This window comes from Ranitomeya variabilis, chromosome 1 (genome assembly GCF_051348905.1).
Source record: "Ranitomeya variabilis isolate aRanVar5 chromosome 1, aRanVar5.hap1, whole genome shotgun sequence".
NCBI lineage: Eukaryota > Metazoa > Chordata > Amphibia > Anura > Dendrobatidae > Ranitomeya > Ranitomeya variabilis.
This window is the reverse complement of record NC_135232.1, coordinates 1,023,747,180-1,023,764,211: the sequence shown is the minus strand read 5'-3', so window position 1 is coordinate 1,023,764,211 and position 17,032 is coordinate 1,023,747,180. Positions and strand designations below refer to the sequence as shown.

Genomic DNA, 17,032 nt, shown 5'->3' with positions numbered 1-17,032 from the left:
GCCACGTAATGCACAGCCGAACATATTTAAATGAATAGGTGCAGATCTGCTATTGTGCGCCGTGCCCACTATACAGATGACAGAGCTGCGTAATTCTGTTCCGCAACTTGAGCACAACCGGCGGCACAATGAAGAGCTTAATGGTTGCCAGGTGTTGCACCCTCATTGACCGGATATAGATGACCTATCCTACGGGTAGGCCATCAATGTAAAATAATAGACAACTCCTTTAAAACGTTCACATAACACCCAATAATAATTTGGACAAGTGTCACAGAATCACATGGTTCTTTATTTACATACGATTTACAGCGGACAATGTGAACCTGCCCAAACCCAAAATCAGACCCAATGAAGCAATTCTGGTGTTATCAGTGAAAATGGTAACAGAAGAATGGGTGAAGATACCAACATTAGCAAAGCTTTACAACCTCGCATCTCCATCAGGATTTCTAGCCTTAGTGATGAGATGTCCTGCACACAACTCATAGGCTTAGAGTTTCACAACACATTACTGCTTCCGTATTGGTTATGTAAATCAATGTGCTTTGACTTCTTAGCTTATTGTTATGTCTACAAAAGCAAATTTCTGCCTTCTCCATTCGAGCTCCTGAGGCATAGGTTATATATATGCTGACAACTTTAACGCTTTCACTCGGTTAAGCAGATGTTTGGTTACATGTTGCCATTTAATACAGATATATATCCACCACAGGTTAAGCACTGTAGACCCCACAACAAGCCGTGTGTGATGTACAGTATGGGACTGGTTATAATACAAGGCATTTCGTTCACAGCTTTTCCATAGACGACACAGATATTAACCGATCAATACTGCAATACCTTGTATTCTACATTTGTACTGAGGGTAATATTGGCCTGAACTGGAATGTATAGCTAAAAGCCAAGTTTCATTAGATGTCCTGGTATATCCTGCAAGGTACAAATACTCAAAACATTTTTTTTTGTTTTACGCAATAAGATATATTGCAGTGAGAAAATAATTCATATGTGGATTGAGCAGATCAGGGATTCTCCTTCTCATGCGGCTTCAATGGAGTCATCGTCCACGCGACGTCCTTGGGGCTGAAGGAAAAAGCATAATCAACAATCTGTGAGTTAATTTGGTGAAATTATATGTTTATGATTGAATTTATAGACTTCCCAGCAGCACAATATTGAGGTAATGCCGGCAGAATAGTTTAAAAATCTTTGAATCTCTGAAACCTATTTGGCCAAAACATTCCCATTATCATTCATGAGTCCAGCAATGGTACAACCAGTGGGCATCAGGCAATGCTGCCAAACCAAATAGCAGCTGGAGAACCAACATAAGACAACCACGACCACAGGCTGAAGAATATACAAGAACCCACCTTCACAAATACATGAGTAGGTAAGAAACGCTTCAGCATGTGACTGGTGTAGTTGGGGAATCTCAGCACGTTGATGTTGAGAGATGGAAGCTGCTGGTATCCTGCCATCAAGGGGTAAAAGTTATACAGCATCTCTTGCTCCGTGCCAGGTAGGATCTGTAATCGAATCTACAATAGGGGAAAACAAGCATGTAATGTGTGTAAAGCACAAATCAGAAAAGGTGAAAAAGTTAAAAAGCAGGAAACAGCCATTTTCAATTTTGCAACCATCATTTATTTGCTACTAATTCTTGATTTTAAAATATTTTTCCTCCACAGTTCCTATGCAGATCTATGTGAACCAGGTTATTGCTGCTCCAGGCTAGCCAAAAATGTTTTCTACACTGATCCCGCAGTCTTTGGCTCTTGGTAACCTGGTTCTGAGCGCCGTAGAAGCATTGGTGGCCACGAAGCGTTAATACTGCGCACATGGCTTATTATGTATGCTTAAGGAAACGTCTGAGCTGGATTTTCTTACATGAGTGCTGCTGGTTAAAGAGAGGTAGGAGGTTGGGGGCAGGGCGGCTAACCGTCCAGAAATTCCTGGGTCTATGAAAACAGCGCACTTCTCCCCTCCACGGACAGTGAACATTTTTTATGCCTCTGTGATTATATTAAAACTAGACAGACTTGATGATAACAAAAGTAATAATAAACTGCACATTTTACAGTTCACAATGAATGCAGCAGATATCTTCATATCACAATTATTGGAAGTAATCATCCATCACTTAAAATCGTAATGATTTAATATAGTCTCTTAATGTTTCCGTAAAAAACATTGACTTTTTTTTTATAAGCTTTGTGTGCACAAAAAAATCAAAACAAGTTGGCATCTAGGTGGTGACGTGTCACAGACAAAGTTTACATGTTTCCCAGGTAAGGGCCACTAAGCTTTTAAAAAGAATATTCTCAAGTCTAAAAGTGATCCCCTATCCATATGATAAGGGACAGCTTCCCTACTGCCAGGGTCCAGTTGCTGAGACCCCCACCAAATCGCAGAACCAGAGTTCTGAATGGAGCGGGAGGTTGATCAGTCTTAATGGAGTCGCAGGGGATAGCGGACACTGCACTCGGATGGTCTTTGGCACTGCCATAAGAATGAATCGGCAGTGCATATGATTGATCACAGCTTCACTCACACCAGGATCTTCAAAGCCCAGATTCTCAGGAGCGGCGGAGGGACTAGCGATCGTGAAGCTTTAAACTTGAGAATACCCCTTTAACTTGAAGTCCCACCATCAAGCATGTCTGAGAAAGTAAACATTGAAAATACCAGGCTTTATTTAACTACCTGTTTGAGTCCAGAAAACATAAAAGCATCACTTGGCTCCACTGCAATTTCTATGTCCTGAACCAAACTGGTCTTATTCTGTAGATGATACTTAACCGGCAGAGATTCCCTTACCCGTCCAAAGGATGGCAGATCTGCTCGAGGTGAAACGATAAAACACTGTTATCATTCTAAATAGAAAGTGTTCGGCTCTTTCACATTCTTGTAACTGTATATACTTTTTATATTGAAGGGCGGTTATTGTAATATATTTTAATCTATGTGTACTCTTTAACAATTAATAAGATCATACCCCTTTTTAGATAAAAAAAAGCTATAATCTGATGACTACATACGAATCCCCATTTTGGAAAGTTGGGTTAAACAATAGAAGCAGGCAATACATCCATTTAGTAAAATTGCTATAAGGGCAGACAAGGTTCAGGTTCTTTAGTACACAATGTTCAGATAAACATGCTGTCTGTTCTGTAGGTAAGGGAGCAATGAACAGATTAATATACAGTTTTTCAGCATAATTAATGATCTAGATGTCTGTGCACCCTAGGCTTAGGAGTCCATTGGGTGGTCCATTGGGTGGCCCTATCGAAAGGCTAAAGAAAACACATACAGAGAAAGCGGTCAGTCATTGAGTGAGACTGTCTACCGGACTCCTAACCCCAGCATGGATAGACCAAGAAATTAAGTAATGCTGACTCTTTTCTCTTTTACAAACTTGTCTAGACATTTTATTTATTTATATATATCTATATCTATCTATATATATATATATATATATACACAGGTCCTTCTCAAAAAATTAGCATATAGTGTTAAATTTCATTATTTACCATAATGTAATGATTACAATTAAACTTTCATATATTATAGATTCATTATCCACCAACTGAAATTTGTCGGGTCTTTTATTGTTTTAATACTGATGATTTTGGCCTACAACTCCTGATAACCCAAAAAACCTGTCTCAATAAATTAGCATATCAAGAAAAGGTTCTCTAAATGACCTATTACCCTAATCTTCTGAATCAACTAATTAACTCTAAACACATGCAAAAGATACCTGAGGCTTTTAAAAACTCCCTGCCTGGTTCATTACTCAAAACCCCCATCATGGGTAAGACTAGCGACCTGACAGATGTCAAGAAGGCCATCATTGACACCCTCAAGCAAGAGGGTAAGACCCAGAAAGAAATTTCTCAACAAATTGGCTGTTCCCAGAGTGCTGTATCAAGGCACCTCAATGGTAAGTCTGTTGGAAGGAAACAATGTGGCAGAAAACGCTGTACAACGAGAAGAGGTGACCGGACCCTGAGTAAGATTGTGGAGAAGGACTGATTCCAGACCTTGGGGAACCTGAGGAAGCAGTGGACTGAGTCTGGTGTGGAAACATCCAGAGCCACCGTGCACAGGCGTGTGCAGGAAATGGGCTACAGCTGCCGCATTCCCCAGGTAAAGCCACTTTTGAACCATAAACAGCGGCAGAAGCGCCTGACCTGGGCTACAGAGAAGCAGCACTGGACTGTTGCTAAGTGGTCCCAAGTACTTTTTTCTGATGAAAGCAAATTTTGCATGTCATTCGGAAATCAAGGTGCCAGAGTCTGGAGGAAGACTGGGGAGAAGGAAATGCCAAAATGCCTGAAGTCCAGTGTCAAGTACCCAGTCAGTGATGGTGTGGGGTGCCATGTCAGCTGCTGGTGTTGGTCCACTGTGTTTCATCAAGGGCAGGGTCAATGCAGCTAGCTATCAGGAGATTTTGGAGCACTTCATGCTTCCATCGGCTGAAATGCTTTATGGAGATGAAGATTTCATTTTTCAGCACGACCTGGCACCTGCTCACAGTGCCAAAACCACTGGTAAATGGTTTACTGACCATGGTATTACTGTGCTCAATTGGCCTGCCAACTCTCCTGACCTGAACCCCATAGAGAATCTGTGGGATATTGTGAAGAGAAAGTTGAGAGACGCAAGACCCAACACTCTGGATGAGCTTAAGGCCGCTATTGAAGCATCCTGGGCCTCCATAACATCTCAGCAGTGTCACAGGCTGATTGCCTCCATGCCACGCCGCATTGAAGCAGTCATTTCTGCCAAAGGATTCCCGACCAAGTATTGAGTGCATAACTGAACATTATTATTTGATGTTTTTTTTGTTTGTTATTAAAAAACACTTTTATTTGATTGGACGGGTGAAATATGCTAATTTATTGAGACAGGTTTTTTGGGTTATCAGGAGTTGTATGCCAAAATCATCAGTATTAAAACAATAAAAGACCTGACAAATTTCAGTTGGTGGATAATGAATCTATAATATATGAAAGTTTAATTGTAATCATTACATTATGGTAAATAATGAAATGTAACACTATATGCTAATTTTTTGAGAAGGACCTGTATATATATAACATGCTGCCTGCAGAATAGACTACATTTTTCAAAGTGAAAAGTTCCCTATAATTCTGATATTTATAGGATCTGATTGGTGATTGATCTCACATAACCTGGAATGTAAATACAATTGCAATATAAAAGCTCAAGTAAGAAGGAGGGCAGCAAGAGGCTTATATGTGGACTAGCATCTCTAGGATACAGGGCAGTGGTCTCACACTTGGGGCTCTACAGCTGCAGTGAATCTGGCACAGCTCTAATAGCCTGCATAGTTGCTGGGCTTTTATGTCGCTTACATCTATAAGTATACTGTAAGCAATGTCCATAGATGAGCCTATTCATCAGAGCTCCATTCAATGACATATACTGCACCTCTGAAATATTCTAATTACAAAAAGCTCATTGTACATCACTGACTTACCTGCTTGGATGTGCAGTGGAATACTCTCCACCATAACATGGGGCAATGTAACCACTGTGTTCACAACAGGGACATTTTCTGCAGCTGAACTCCTTACAAGAAGCAGAGAAAATGGAAGAAACAGGAAAAATTAAGTACACAATACTCTGTTCGATTGGGAGTAAAGAAAAAAAAGAAGCTTTTAAAAGTTAAATTACAAAAAATGAAAAGATATAAAAGTTCAAATCACCCCCCTTTTGCCCCATTCAAAATAAAACAAAAATACACACATTTGGTATCACTGCACATGGAATGTTTGTCTTGTTTTCCAGTACACTATATGGTAAAATCAATGGTGCCATTCAAAAGTACAACTCGTCCCGCAAAAAACAAGCCCTCACATGGCTATATTGATGAAAAAAAAAAAAAAAAAAAAGACGTGAAGGGGTTAAGTCTTCATCTGTGCACTGTTCCCTGAGATCTGTCCATCGCATTGGATGAGCTGAAAAGTTGTTTTTTTTTCCTCTCTCACAGTTTAGTTTGCATAAAGTATATTTTCATTATACAGCTGATGGATACTATGCAACAACTGAATGGTGCACCTATGGAATATTAATCTGTGGATGATTGCACCATGTAGGGCAAATCCTGCAGGCTGCTGGGCTGTGGAGTAAAGCCGTAACTAATCTATTAGATATGAGGCTTAGTCTAAATATACAGCAACATTTTAATATATACAGAGTTGTGCTTCCCTTATGACCTCCTCTTACCTCTTCCAAGAAATGGTATAGCTGCCAGTGGCCACACCGGTTTGAGGGTCCGCTATGGGTGGGCAATGAAGACAGAAGCATTCGCTGGCACTCTCTCCAGTCTGTAACACAACTGGTGTAGACACACCACAAGTCTTTATTTATTATGCTTTGCTTACATGGCGCCACCATATTCTGCAGCGCTTTACAGACATTATCATCACTGTCCCCGATGGGGCTCACAATCTATATTCCCTATCAGTATGTCTTTGGAATGTGGGAGGAAACGGGAGAACCCGGAGGAAACCCACGCAAACACGGGGAGAACATACAGACTCCTTCGTAAGGTTTGACCCCAGCGTTGCAAAGTAACAGTGCTAACCACTGAGCCACCGTGGTAGCCGTGTATCAAGTGATTCATAAGTGCAAAGTCAAACATTCCTATCACTAACACAAATATAACCCTTTATTATCATAAAATAGAAAAGGACAGTGGTTTGGGACTGATTTCAGGTAGATATGGAAGCTTGCATGTTAGCTGATTGTGGTGGGTCTCTGCAGCGGGTTTCTAGAGTAACTCCATGCCCCTTGCATGGAGCATCTATTCACAGCAATCGACTACATCCTCCAAAATGAATGAAGCTCTTTGGGGCCTCTCTAATGGAGAGGACCTTAAACACCCTGAAAGGGCGCCTGACCAGGAACTCTCTAATTAAAGATGGTAACACAAAGGTGACTTACCATTTCCCACATGTGACTCTAGCTGATCCACAGGGCTGACGAAAGAAGAGAGCTGCAGTTGGCTGGATAAGATGGTGAGAGCCCACGGAGAGGCACTTAGGATATCCGTCATTAACAAAAATGGGATGTCGGTGTAGACACGGTCGAGGTTTTGGAACTGTCAGGGCACAAAGCTGCTATTAGGCAAGTGCACATAATGACTTTATATCTCTTATATAAGTCTAACATGTAGAAAATGTTAAAAGACTTTAGGCTAAGGATATTCAGTGACCTGTGGCCGTGCAACATAATATTGCGATGCTGTGCTGCCACATCTCCAGTAATACTGAATGGCCACAACAAAATCCCAACACTTGGAAAAAATCCAACACTACTGGATTTCTATGTGACCTCATTCACGATCATTAGTCGAGACTAGAGCAGCAGGACGTTGGGCTCTCATGTTGCACAGTCGCCATGCTGCCCTGGACTTATACAACAACCTGGTTGAAGAATAGTACAACAATCACTGATCAGGTAATGTTACATGTCCTCATTTATATCTGTGCACAATGTACAAATACCTTGATTTCAATGTTTTGTATTAAGACGCCATCCCAGAAACCTTTTTTATCCTCCTAAATCTGTGTATAGCTGCATGCAATGAAGAGTGAGTGTGTTAATATATGCACCTACCGCCGTCTTCTCCGGGATCCAGCACCGTTCTGCTCCTCTTCTCAGTGACATCACCCCTGTGCAGATTCTCCTCATCACACTGCGCTCTGTATGACCTGAAAGAGGCTTTTTACAATGTAAGTCTATGGAGCGTCAGAACGAGACTCAATAGACTTACATTGTAAAAGATATTTCTGCCTCAGACATAGAGCACAGAGTGATCCACAGAGTACGAAGAGCGGTGACATCACTGAGAAGAGGAGCAGAACGGCGCTGGATACCGGAGAAGACGGCGATAGGCGAGTACATTAACACACTACACTACAGGCACATATACACAGATTTAGGCAAAAATAAAAGTTCATAGGAGGGCTCTATGTCACATCAGCAGAATATTCACATTAGTCTAAAATGTATGTAGATATAAGCAGAAATGTTGTTAGTCATTCTCTAACAAGACTAATAAGTGCATCTAATGTGTGGTAACATAAGTGTATTACTGATCATACAGACCTTTATAGAGACAAACTTTGCTGCAACATCAAAGGGATACACTGTCTCAATGGTTACAGTCTCGTCCTGTAAGGGAAATAAAGAGACAATATGGCAACCATCCAAAATTCCAACCACTTAACGGAGACTATACTTTCAATTAACTTTTCAAAATGACATGCAATGCATGTCCACTTGACGAATAACTCTGTATCTGGTAACTATCTACCGTGCATCCTGCATTTTCAATAGTGTCCCCCATTTTGGGCTTTCTCATCCTGCTCTTTTTCCCTTCGGTAACACATAGACAGAAGCAGCAGAAGTATGGACGACTAAATACAGCAATACTGATCAGTGTAGCTGTGAATCCAGCTCTGACATGATAAAAATTACTTGCTAAGGAAGCTTTAACATGAATACATGTCTTTACACTGACTCTCTCGGCTCTTCACTATCCCCTCTTCATTGGGTGAAATAGGAGATGTAGCCAGACTCCTCGCTGCCAGTCTTTCCTGACACTTGTTAGTTGACTTGAATTATTACGGAGATGGGTTCCTTTGTCCTATTTGGAATCTGTCGTGATACTTTACATCTCTTACTTTGTACAGGTTACTGGTGCCACTTCTAGGAACATTCTGTTTTGGTATATGTATGTCTTTTGTATTTAAAACTTTTTTCAGTATATTTAATAAATTGTTAGTTTTTATGAGACCTTTGTGTGCACTCGTTTTTGATATGTTGGTGGGTAGATCAGTTTCAGAGTGTGTCACTTTAATATTCTCCTCTTGGTTGCTCATGTTTTTCTTGGTATTCATGATATATTTTTTGTAGTTGCAGTTTGAGAGACCTTGATTTGATGATCTATGACTACAATTATTATGCGCTGTGCACTTTATTCCTTTGATTTAAAGTAATTGTATAGGTCATTATGTTCCCTAAAATGAACCATTATTATTATTATATAGGTCCATGACGTATATGCACAAGGCACCTTATAGATCAATATTGATCTTTATATATGAGTCCCATCACCATAGATGAGGTTTATATATAATCTATTATTTTTGTGACATGTAGATTTGATTCCTTTTTGGTAAATGTATATGCACGCTTAGTATTATTACTGCATAAACTCCCCTTGGCATTTCTTTGTGTTTTGCTACCTCACAACCCTGAATTTCACAGTTTTTTTGGAGGGTTTGCATCAGTTCATGTAACGAGCATGTCTACAACTGTGATCATTTGGTTTTCTTTTTATTATGAAGCAAATTAATTATATGACAAAATAACTGAAAACTTAAGTGTGCATAACCATTCATCCAAATAAAGTCAATGTAGAGCCTCCTTTTGTGACAATTACAGCTGCAAGTCGCTTTGGACAAGTCTCTATGAGGGTTCCGCATCTTGCCACTGAGATTTTTGCCCATTCCTCAAGGCAAAACTGCTCCAGCTCCTTCAAGTTAGGGTACCGTCACACATTGAAATTTTCATCGCTGCGACGGCACGATCCGTGACGTCGCAGCGATCGTATGAATATCGCTCCAGCGTCGTAGACTGCGGTCACACGTTGCAATCACGGCGCTGGAGCGATGCCGAAGTCCCCGGGTAACCAGGGTAAACATCGGGTAACTAAGCGCAGGGCCGCGCTTAGTAACCCGATGTTTACCCTGGTTACCAGCGTAAACGTAAAAAAACAAACAGTACATACTCACCCGTCGGTGTCCTTCAGGTCCCTTGCCGTCTGCTTCCTGCTCTGAGTGCAGCCTTACGGTGAGAGCAGAGCGCAGCACCGCTGTGATCTGCTCTCACTTTCCGGCCGGCACTCAGAGCAGGAAGCAGACGGCAAGGGACCTGAAGGACACCGACGGGTGAGTATGTACTGTTTGTTTTTTTACGTTTACGCTGGTAACCAGGGTAAACATCGGGTTACTAAGCGCGGCCCTGCGCTTAGTTACCCGATGTTTACCCTGGTTACAAGCGAAGACATCGCTGGATCGCTGTCACACACAACGATCCAGCGATGTCAGCGGGTGATCAAGCGACGAAAGAAAGTTCCATACGATCTGCTACGACGTACGATTCTCAGCAGGATCCCTGATCGCTGCTGCGTGTCAGACACTGCGATATCGTAACGATATCGCTAGAACGTCACGAATCGTAACGTCGTAGCGATGGAAATTTCAATGTGTGACGGTACCCTTAGATGGCTTCCTCTGGTGAACATCAGTCTTCAAGTCAGACCACAGACTATCAATTGGATTAAGGTCTGGGCTTTAACTAGGCCACGCCAAAACATTTACATGTTTCCCCTTAAACCACTCGAGAGTTGCTTTAGCAGTATGCTTTTGGCCATTGTCTTGTTGGAAGGTGAACCTCCATCCCAGTCTCAAATCACTGAAAGACTGAAACAGGTTTCACTCAAGAATATAACTGTATTCGCACCATCCATCTTCCCTTCGACTCGGGACAGTTTTCCATGTCCCTGCTGCCGAAAAAAATACCATGACAGAGAGGGGCCAGAAGATTGCGGCATCTGATTATACGAACTCCTGCACTGATAAGAACTTCTTCCCCATCCTATTAAACAGTGCAGTTTTTCCTTGTTCTGTCATTGCAAGGGTTAATCAGTTCAGTTGATCTCCTGGCACTCTCCATCCTGAATTGTTCTGTGTTGGCCACTCCCCTCTGCTATCTATGCTAGCCACTGGCACTTGAGAGTAGCCAGTGATAGTTATAACTTCCTGGTTTGGTGGTGAAGGAGAGTTCTGAATTAGTAGCAGTCGGTTGGCATAGTTTACAAGAGATATCTGAGTAGATTTGGTATTGTGTCTTTATCCTAATCCCCTCTCATTTGATTTTCCCTCTTCTGTTTCCTTGATTTCCACTTGGTTGTTTGGCGAGTGCATACACTTCTGTTCCATACCTCCCTGGGCGGGGGAGAAAACAGATCAGCGTGCATAAAGGAGCATAGCAAGGTACGAGAACCAAGCTTCGCCGTCTTCAGGGGTAATCTGGGGTAAATGGATAGCCTTGGGTCCCCCTAGGTTGAGGAACAGGGAAAAAGCCAATTCCCCTGGGGAAATCATGCTACAGTATCGTGACACCTTCTGTATAATGCTGCCACCGCATTTCACTATGACGATGGTATTCTTGGGGTGATAAGCTGGGTTAGTTTGGCGACAGACACAGCGTTTACCATGGTGGCCAAAAAGGTCAATTTTGATCTCATCTGACCACAGCAACTTCCTCCATACATTTGGGGAACCTCCCACATGTCTTTTGGCAAACTGAAATCGAGCCTTACAATTTTTATGTGTAAGTAAAGGCTTTTTTCTGCCCACTCTTCCATAAAGGCCATCTCTATGGCGTGTACGCCTTATTGTGGTGGTGTGGGACAGATATTCCAGTTTCTGCTTGGGACCTCTGTAGCTACTTCAGGGTTACCTTTGTTCTCTGTGCTGTGTCTCTGATTAATGCCCTCCTTACCCAGAATGAGAGTGGTGGAGATTCCAGGGGTCCTAAGGTAAGAAGAGGCTGCTCACACTGCTATCCACCTGTCTATCTGATCTAATATTGAAGATACCAGGAGGGCTGGGGGAAGAGGATGCTGTCTTTCTGATCAAATACTGGAGGTACCTGGGGTATAGGTATAGCCAAGTCATAGCTGCAGTGCTTCCTACTGCACATGCTAACAAGCTTCTGTCCTATTAACATCCTAAGAAAGTCAGTGCAACAAGACAGTGGACAAAGGAATTATGTCTAGCATTAACAAGGGAAATTAGTCTTGAATAAGAGAAGAGGCATTTACTTTATCTTACGATAACTTACCTTGTGACATCTGCAGACAATCTCTTTGCCATCAACAGAGGCATCTATCAGGTATGAAACATAAACCAAGAACACTCGAGTTCCCACAGTGCTACAGCGGATGTACAAGGGCAAATCCATCTACATAGTAACAGAACAGTCATTACATTGCTGCATAGAAAATACAGAATTAGTGAAGTTACTAAGCCTGAATATCTGCAGTACTGTGTAATGTAATATTGAGGACTGAATATTTAATAAACAGAAAATAAATTATAAAAATTAATCAATATTAAAGAGGTTGTCCACTACTTCATCACTGATGACCCAGCCTCAGGATAGGTCATCAGTCTCTGATCGGTCAGGGTCCCACACCAGGCACCCTGGCCGATCAGCTGTTCTGTGTCGGCGGCCATCCGGCACTGCTCAGTTGTGGAGCTGCTACGTCTCCTGATAGTGGTGGCCGCAGGGTACTGCACATCCGACTCCTATTGATTTGCATAGGAGGCAGATGTGCAATACCAAGCTGCGCCCTCTATCAGAAGACGGAGCAGAAACACAATTATTTCCAGCCGGCAGCCGCCGCTGCTGACACTGAGAGCAGCTGATCGGTGGGGGGTGTCGGGCCCCGGCCGATCAATGATAAAGTAGTGGACAACCTCTTAAGAATACAAGAAACTGATATCTAGTGAATATATAGAGCATAGTGGCTACATCACAAGAATGTAGATAACACTACATATGTAAATGATAAAGTAGTGGTATGTGTGTGTACTGTGCGCATTTCGCTGGGGCAGCACATAATGCAGCACAGATTTAATACAGATTAATACACATCAGAGCCAAGTTACAATAAAGCTCCACTTTAGCTGTTCTTTATATATTTTCGGTAGGGATTGATAATGGTTACTAAGCCTTTTATCAAACATTTGGACTGTACACAGCAACCATGAGGCTTAACCTGCCCTCAATCCCTATATAAATATGTGTGCTACATTACACCAGTGTATAGCTGCGGAGACGGGTCCATATTTGCCTTCCTATTTCAGAGCGGAGTGTTTAGCAGATTATTATTTCGGCAGCACACAATGGCTCAGTTCTCGTTAGAAAGGTCACGCAGGCACCTTTTCTCCGGGTTGCAGGTTTCCTATAGGGATGTCAGTGAGCAAAGCCGGACTTGAGTCATCGCACATTTCTGTTCCCTGAAGCGTAACCAGAGTCTTCTGGGTGAGATTGGCGTCCTGCCCTGTGAGAGACATTGTTTTCCTGGGTTACAGTACAATACAGTCTATGGTGTGGGGTCAGATAAGGTGACTGAAAGCAGCAGTAATGAAGTGGCACTTGCCAGGAATAAATTCCTATTTAAAGGGAAGCTATCATCAGAAAATGACCTATTATTTTTAAATCAGAGTTTTTGTTACATATATTTTTTAAAACATTTTTTGCATTTTTTTTCAATATCATGATCTTTATTAAAAATACAACAAAAATTAGAAATCTTCCAAATTTTACAGTGGCCACTGGGGCTTTCGGAGGCTTGTACTTCCTGTCCTTTCTGAGGCAGGATTACAGTGACCGGTAACGCCTCTATACACAGCTGATAACACAGGATCCACCCATCACAGTAGGTGATGTCACACTTGACCCTGCTCTCGCCTTTCTTCATAACAATCTTTGCACACATTTATTAAATGCTTCAATACAAAAGATAGAGTCAGGATCTGAATATTGTGCCTTTGTACATGTGTTGTTTCCTTAAACAACAGAAAGGTAGAGTCTAAAAATCCCCAGTGACCAGCATTTTTTATTTTTAATACAGATTACGACATGTAAAAAGAAATAAACGTTGCCTCTTTTTTTTCAAATGCATTTAAAATGCAAGAATCTGATTTAAAATCAATAGGCCATTTCCTGACGATAGCTACCTGGTAACATTTAGGTTGTCATTAATATGAAGTCTTAGTAAGCATTACCACATATGATGGTTGTGATACGTGATTACTGATTTATACTTAGGTCAAAGACCATACTTAGACCAGGTCCACACACTGCAATTATGTTTGTTTTTTCTCTTTTAAAAATCTGAACCACGATTAGAACTAGAAAAATAAACAGGTATAATTACTTTTTATTTAATTTTGTGTTGATAGAAACAAAAAAAGATACAATAAAATAGAGAAAGAGTTAATACAAGAAGTTTGTCTTACTTGGTTTGTATATGGGTCAGGATTTTGGTTGTAAGGAAATCGCTAGTGAACAAAGAGCGCAATAGTATGTCATCCTGAATAATGTGGTGATCAAAAGGCAGTTCCGCTTACCTGATATGATTGTGTGAGATAACTCTGAAAAGGCATGTGGTTCCAGCTTCTGCAGCTCTTCAGGTTGGTAAATCCAATGTGGTATTGGAAGTAGTAGGGAAATGGGTGATCTGTGCTGCTGGTGTACGTTTGATCAAGGAGTGAGAATTAAACAAAGTTATTGACATTGCGGTTTATTCTCTCTTCAGGAGAACCACTCTGTGAAATGATTCTTCTTCTGAAGACGTTTTAATACTTCGAAACGCGTAGAGAATAAACCGCAATGTCAATAACTTTGTCTAATTCTCACTCCTTGATCAGTTGTACACCATCTTCTACCACCAGTATTCTGGTTGGTGTATATCATTCAACTGCTAGGCAGTCAAGGGAGCCTGAGAACCCTTTCAGGGACACCCAAAAGAAGGTGACCCAGAACATGTCTGGGTGGCGCTCAGCAACCCAGGAGAGGTCAGAGCCGAGTTCAAGGAGTATATCTCTGGATGTTATCTGTTGGAGGTGTTATGTCTTGGGTTATATATCAGCAAATTGTCCCTTTAGCTCAGAGCTATGGACTGCGGCATAGGCCAGCGCCACTCCTACTTCACCTACACTGCCTGCAGCGCTGTTCCCTCACCTGGCCAGGGCCTCAGGCGTGGAAAATGTAAATAGGAAACAAGTGACTGGACTCTGGAAGTTTGGTGACCCTGGTAAGGGCCACAGTCCAACATGTGCCAGTCCCCAGGAAAGTGGTGTGCATCAGGTATAACCACAGAGAGGTCAAGAACTTTCCTGTGGCTCAGGTCGACATAGTCACAGACTGTGGATCTGAGGCTCAAAAAGAGGGACTGGTCAAGAACTTATTATACCCAGTGATTATCAGGCAAAACTTTCCTTTATTTTAAGACATTTGGGGGAAGGCGATGTTGCTGGGTAGCTCGGCTAACAACCAGGTCATGTCTAAAGAAACCTTGTTGCATGCCGCAGCTGACGAGTTTTAAATTTCTGTGCTCATTAGCAATAAGAATGAGAGAGATTCCCTTGAAGCATTCCTGAACTGGAGTTGTCCAGGGAAAACTTTTGAACGCCCAGCTCATTGACTTCAGTTAAGAAAATACTCAGGGAAAAGTTAGGTTTGCTAAATGTTGTTCTCCAGGAGCTGGGAACCGGTGTTTATGTCCCGCCTTCACCTAGGCAGAATCATCGGTTATGTCGAGGGAACAAAGTGAGGGGCCAGGTAAAAGAGTGCCTCCTCAAGGCACAAGAAGCACAATCCAGGGAGAATAGTCAGGTAGAGTGAAATAGTTTAAACCTGGGGATCGGGGACAGGTGTTGGTGCCCACAGTGGAGAGTAAGTTCCTCGCCCCATAGCAGGTACCTGATGAGGTGATGGAAAGTGTTGGTGAGGGAAACTATAAGTTCACCAACCAGGGAATGCGGATGCTCTGTCAAGGGTGAACTATTGGTTGACAGAAGGTGCCCAGCCCCCCGGCTTTGGGCAGAGGTGGGGGAGTAAGTATGCAGCTGGTAAGGTCGTGAATGGAGTGTATGTGTCACCGAGGTATCTATCCTCGGTGATGTAGGTCCCAGAAGAGCAGGCTCCAGAACAAATACTGATGAGAAGTTTTTTTTTCATGGGCATTGGTTTTAGGGATGGACACTAGAGCTGGGAGGGATTGGCCATTTCTATACCTCAAGTTCCAGACTTTGAAATGGCCTAGTTAAGGCAGCCTAGCTGCTTCATTCAGTGTCTGTGTCTGGGCATAGAGGTGGAAACACCTTTTGAGACTTGGGCCTGTCTGTGAATGTGGGAAGACCTGTGCCTTCTGCATGGACTGATTGTTTTCTATTTATCTTTGTGCTGGAAAAGCTGTTTTGATTGGAATCCTATGTAAGTTATTGACCTTTAATAAATCTTCCTGTTGCACCAAGAGACTGTGCCTGTGTGAGCGCTACAAGCTGCCTGAAAGCGAACTCATCCTTACAGGGTGTAGAATGCATTTTGAACCCACAAGGGGCTTCACAGAATTTTATCATGTTGGTTTTTCTCCACTAAAAGATTACGTTATCCCCAAATCTTTTTACTCGGCCAATAGGAGAAAATCGACCCCACAATTTGAAATGTAATTTCTCCTGGGCACATTAATGTGGTCAGAAACTACTATTCGGACACACTGCAAAGCTTTGAAAGGAAAGAGTGCCATTTTGGAGTGCAAAACCTGCAGGAATGGTTTGCGGATGCATGTCACATCACCAGAGCTCCTGACATGCCAAAACTGCAGAACAACCTAAAAATGACCCAATTTTACTAAATGTATCCCACAATGTATTCATCTAGGGGTGCAGTGAGCCTCTTGACCACCACAAGAGTTTCACAGAATTTTCTATCAATGGGCCATGAGAATAAAATACATTTTTCTTTCCTCGAAAATGTTTCTCGTTCGTCTTATTGGGAGACACAGTAAGCTTGAGGCTAACATTATTCATGCAACTAATTGAATGGATTGATGATACTTCCTCCATTTCTCCTTAGCTTTCTCTACGCACCTGCATTGGCTGGCCTCGGCGCCTTCAGTCACAATCCTGTCAGGGTCTCATCGTGTTGTCAAACCTTAGCAACCCCTTGGATCGGGTAGGCTGATTGCTGTTGGGGGACTTGATGCTTGCAGAGTTCCAGCAGCTCCCCTTCACTTCTATCAACAGTTGTTTTTTTTTTTCTTAGTAGTCCCTGTGTCTTCTCTGGCCCTCAAAGTCGGAGTCCAGAGAAGACTGCGCACGCTCAGCTATCCAGCCTGCCTCAGTAT

General features: G+C 42.2%; 1 protein-coding gene across 1 annotated transcript in view; it reads right to left on the bottom strand.

Moving 5' to 3' along the window:
- Positions 1-271: 271 nt before the first annotated feature.
- Positions 272-17,032, bottom strand: part of TRAPPC11 (trafficking protein particle complex subunit 11) — a 50,168-nt gene continuing 33,407 nt past the window's right edge. Inside the window, exons 22-30 of the mRNA XM_077279567.1 lie at positions 13,059-13,180; positions 11,956-12,075; positions 8,149-8,214; positions 6,982-7,138; positions 6,262-6,373; positions 5,513-5,604; positions 2,710-2,843; positions 1,377-1,544; positions 272-1,086 (exon numbers count right to left, since the gene is read on the bottom strand). Coding sequence (XP_077135682.1) covers positions 1,042-1,086; positions 1,377-1,544; positions 2,710-2,843; positions 5,513-5,604; positions 6,262-6,373; positions 6,982-7,138; positions 8,149-8,214; positions 11,956-12,075; positions 13,059-13,180 — 1,016 coding nt within the window. The 3' untranslated portion in view covers positions 272-1,041. The remainder of the gene's footprint in view (positions 1,087-1,376; positions 1,545-2,709; positions 2,844-5,512; positions 5,605-6,261; positions 6,374-6,981; positions 7,139-8,148; positions 8,215-11,955; positions 12,076-13,058; positions 13,181-17,032) is intronic.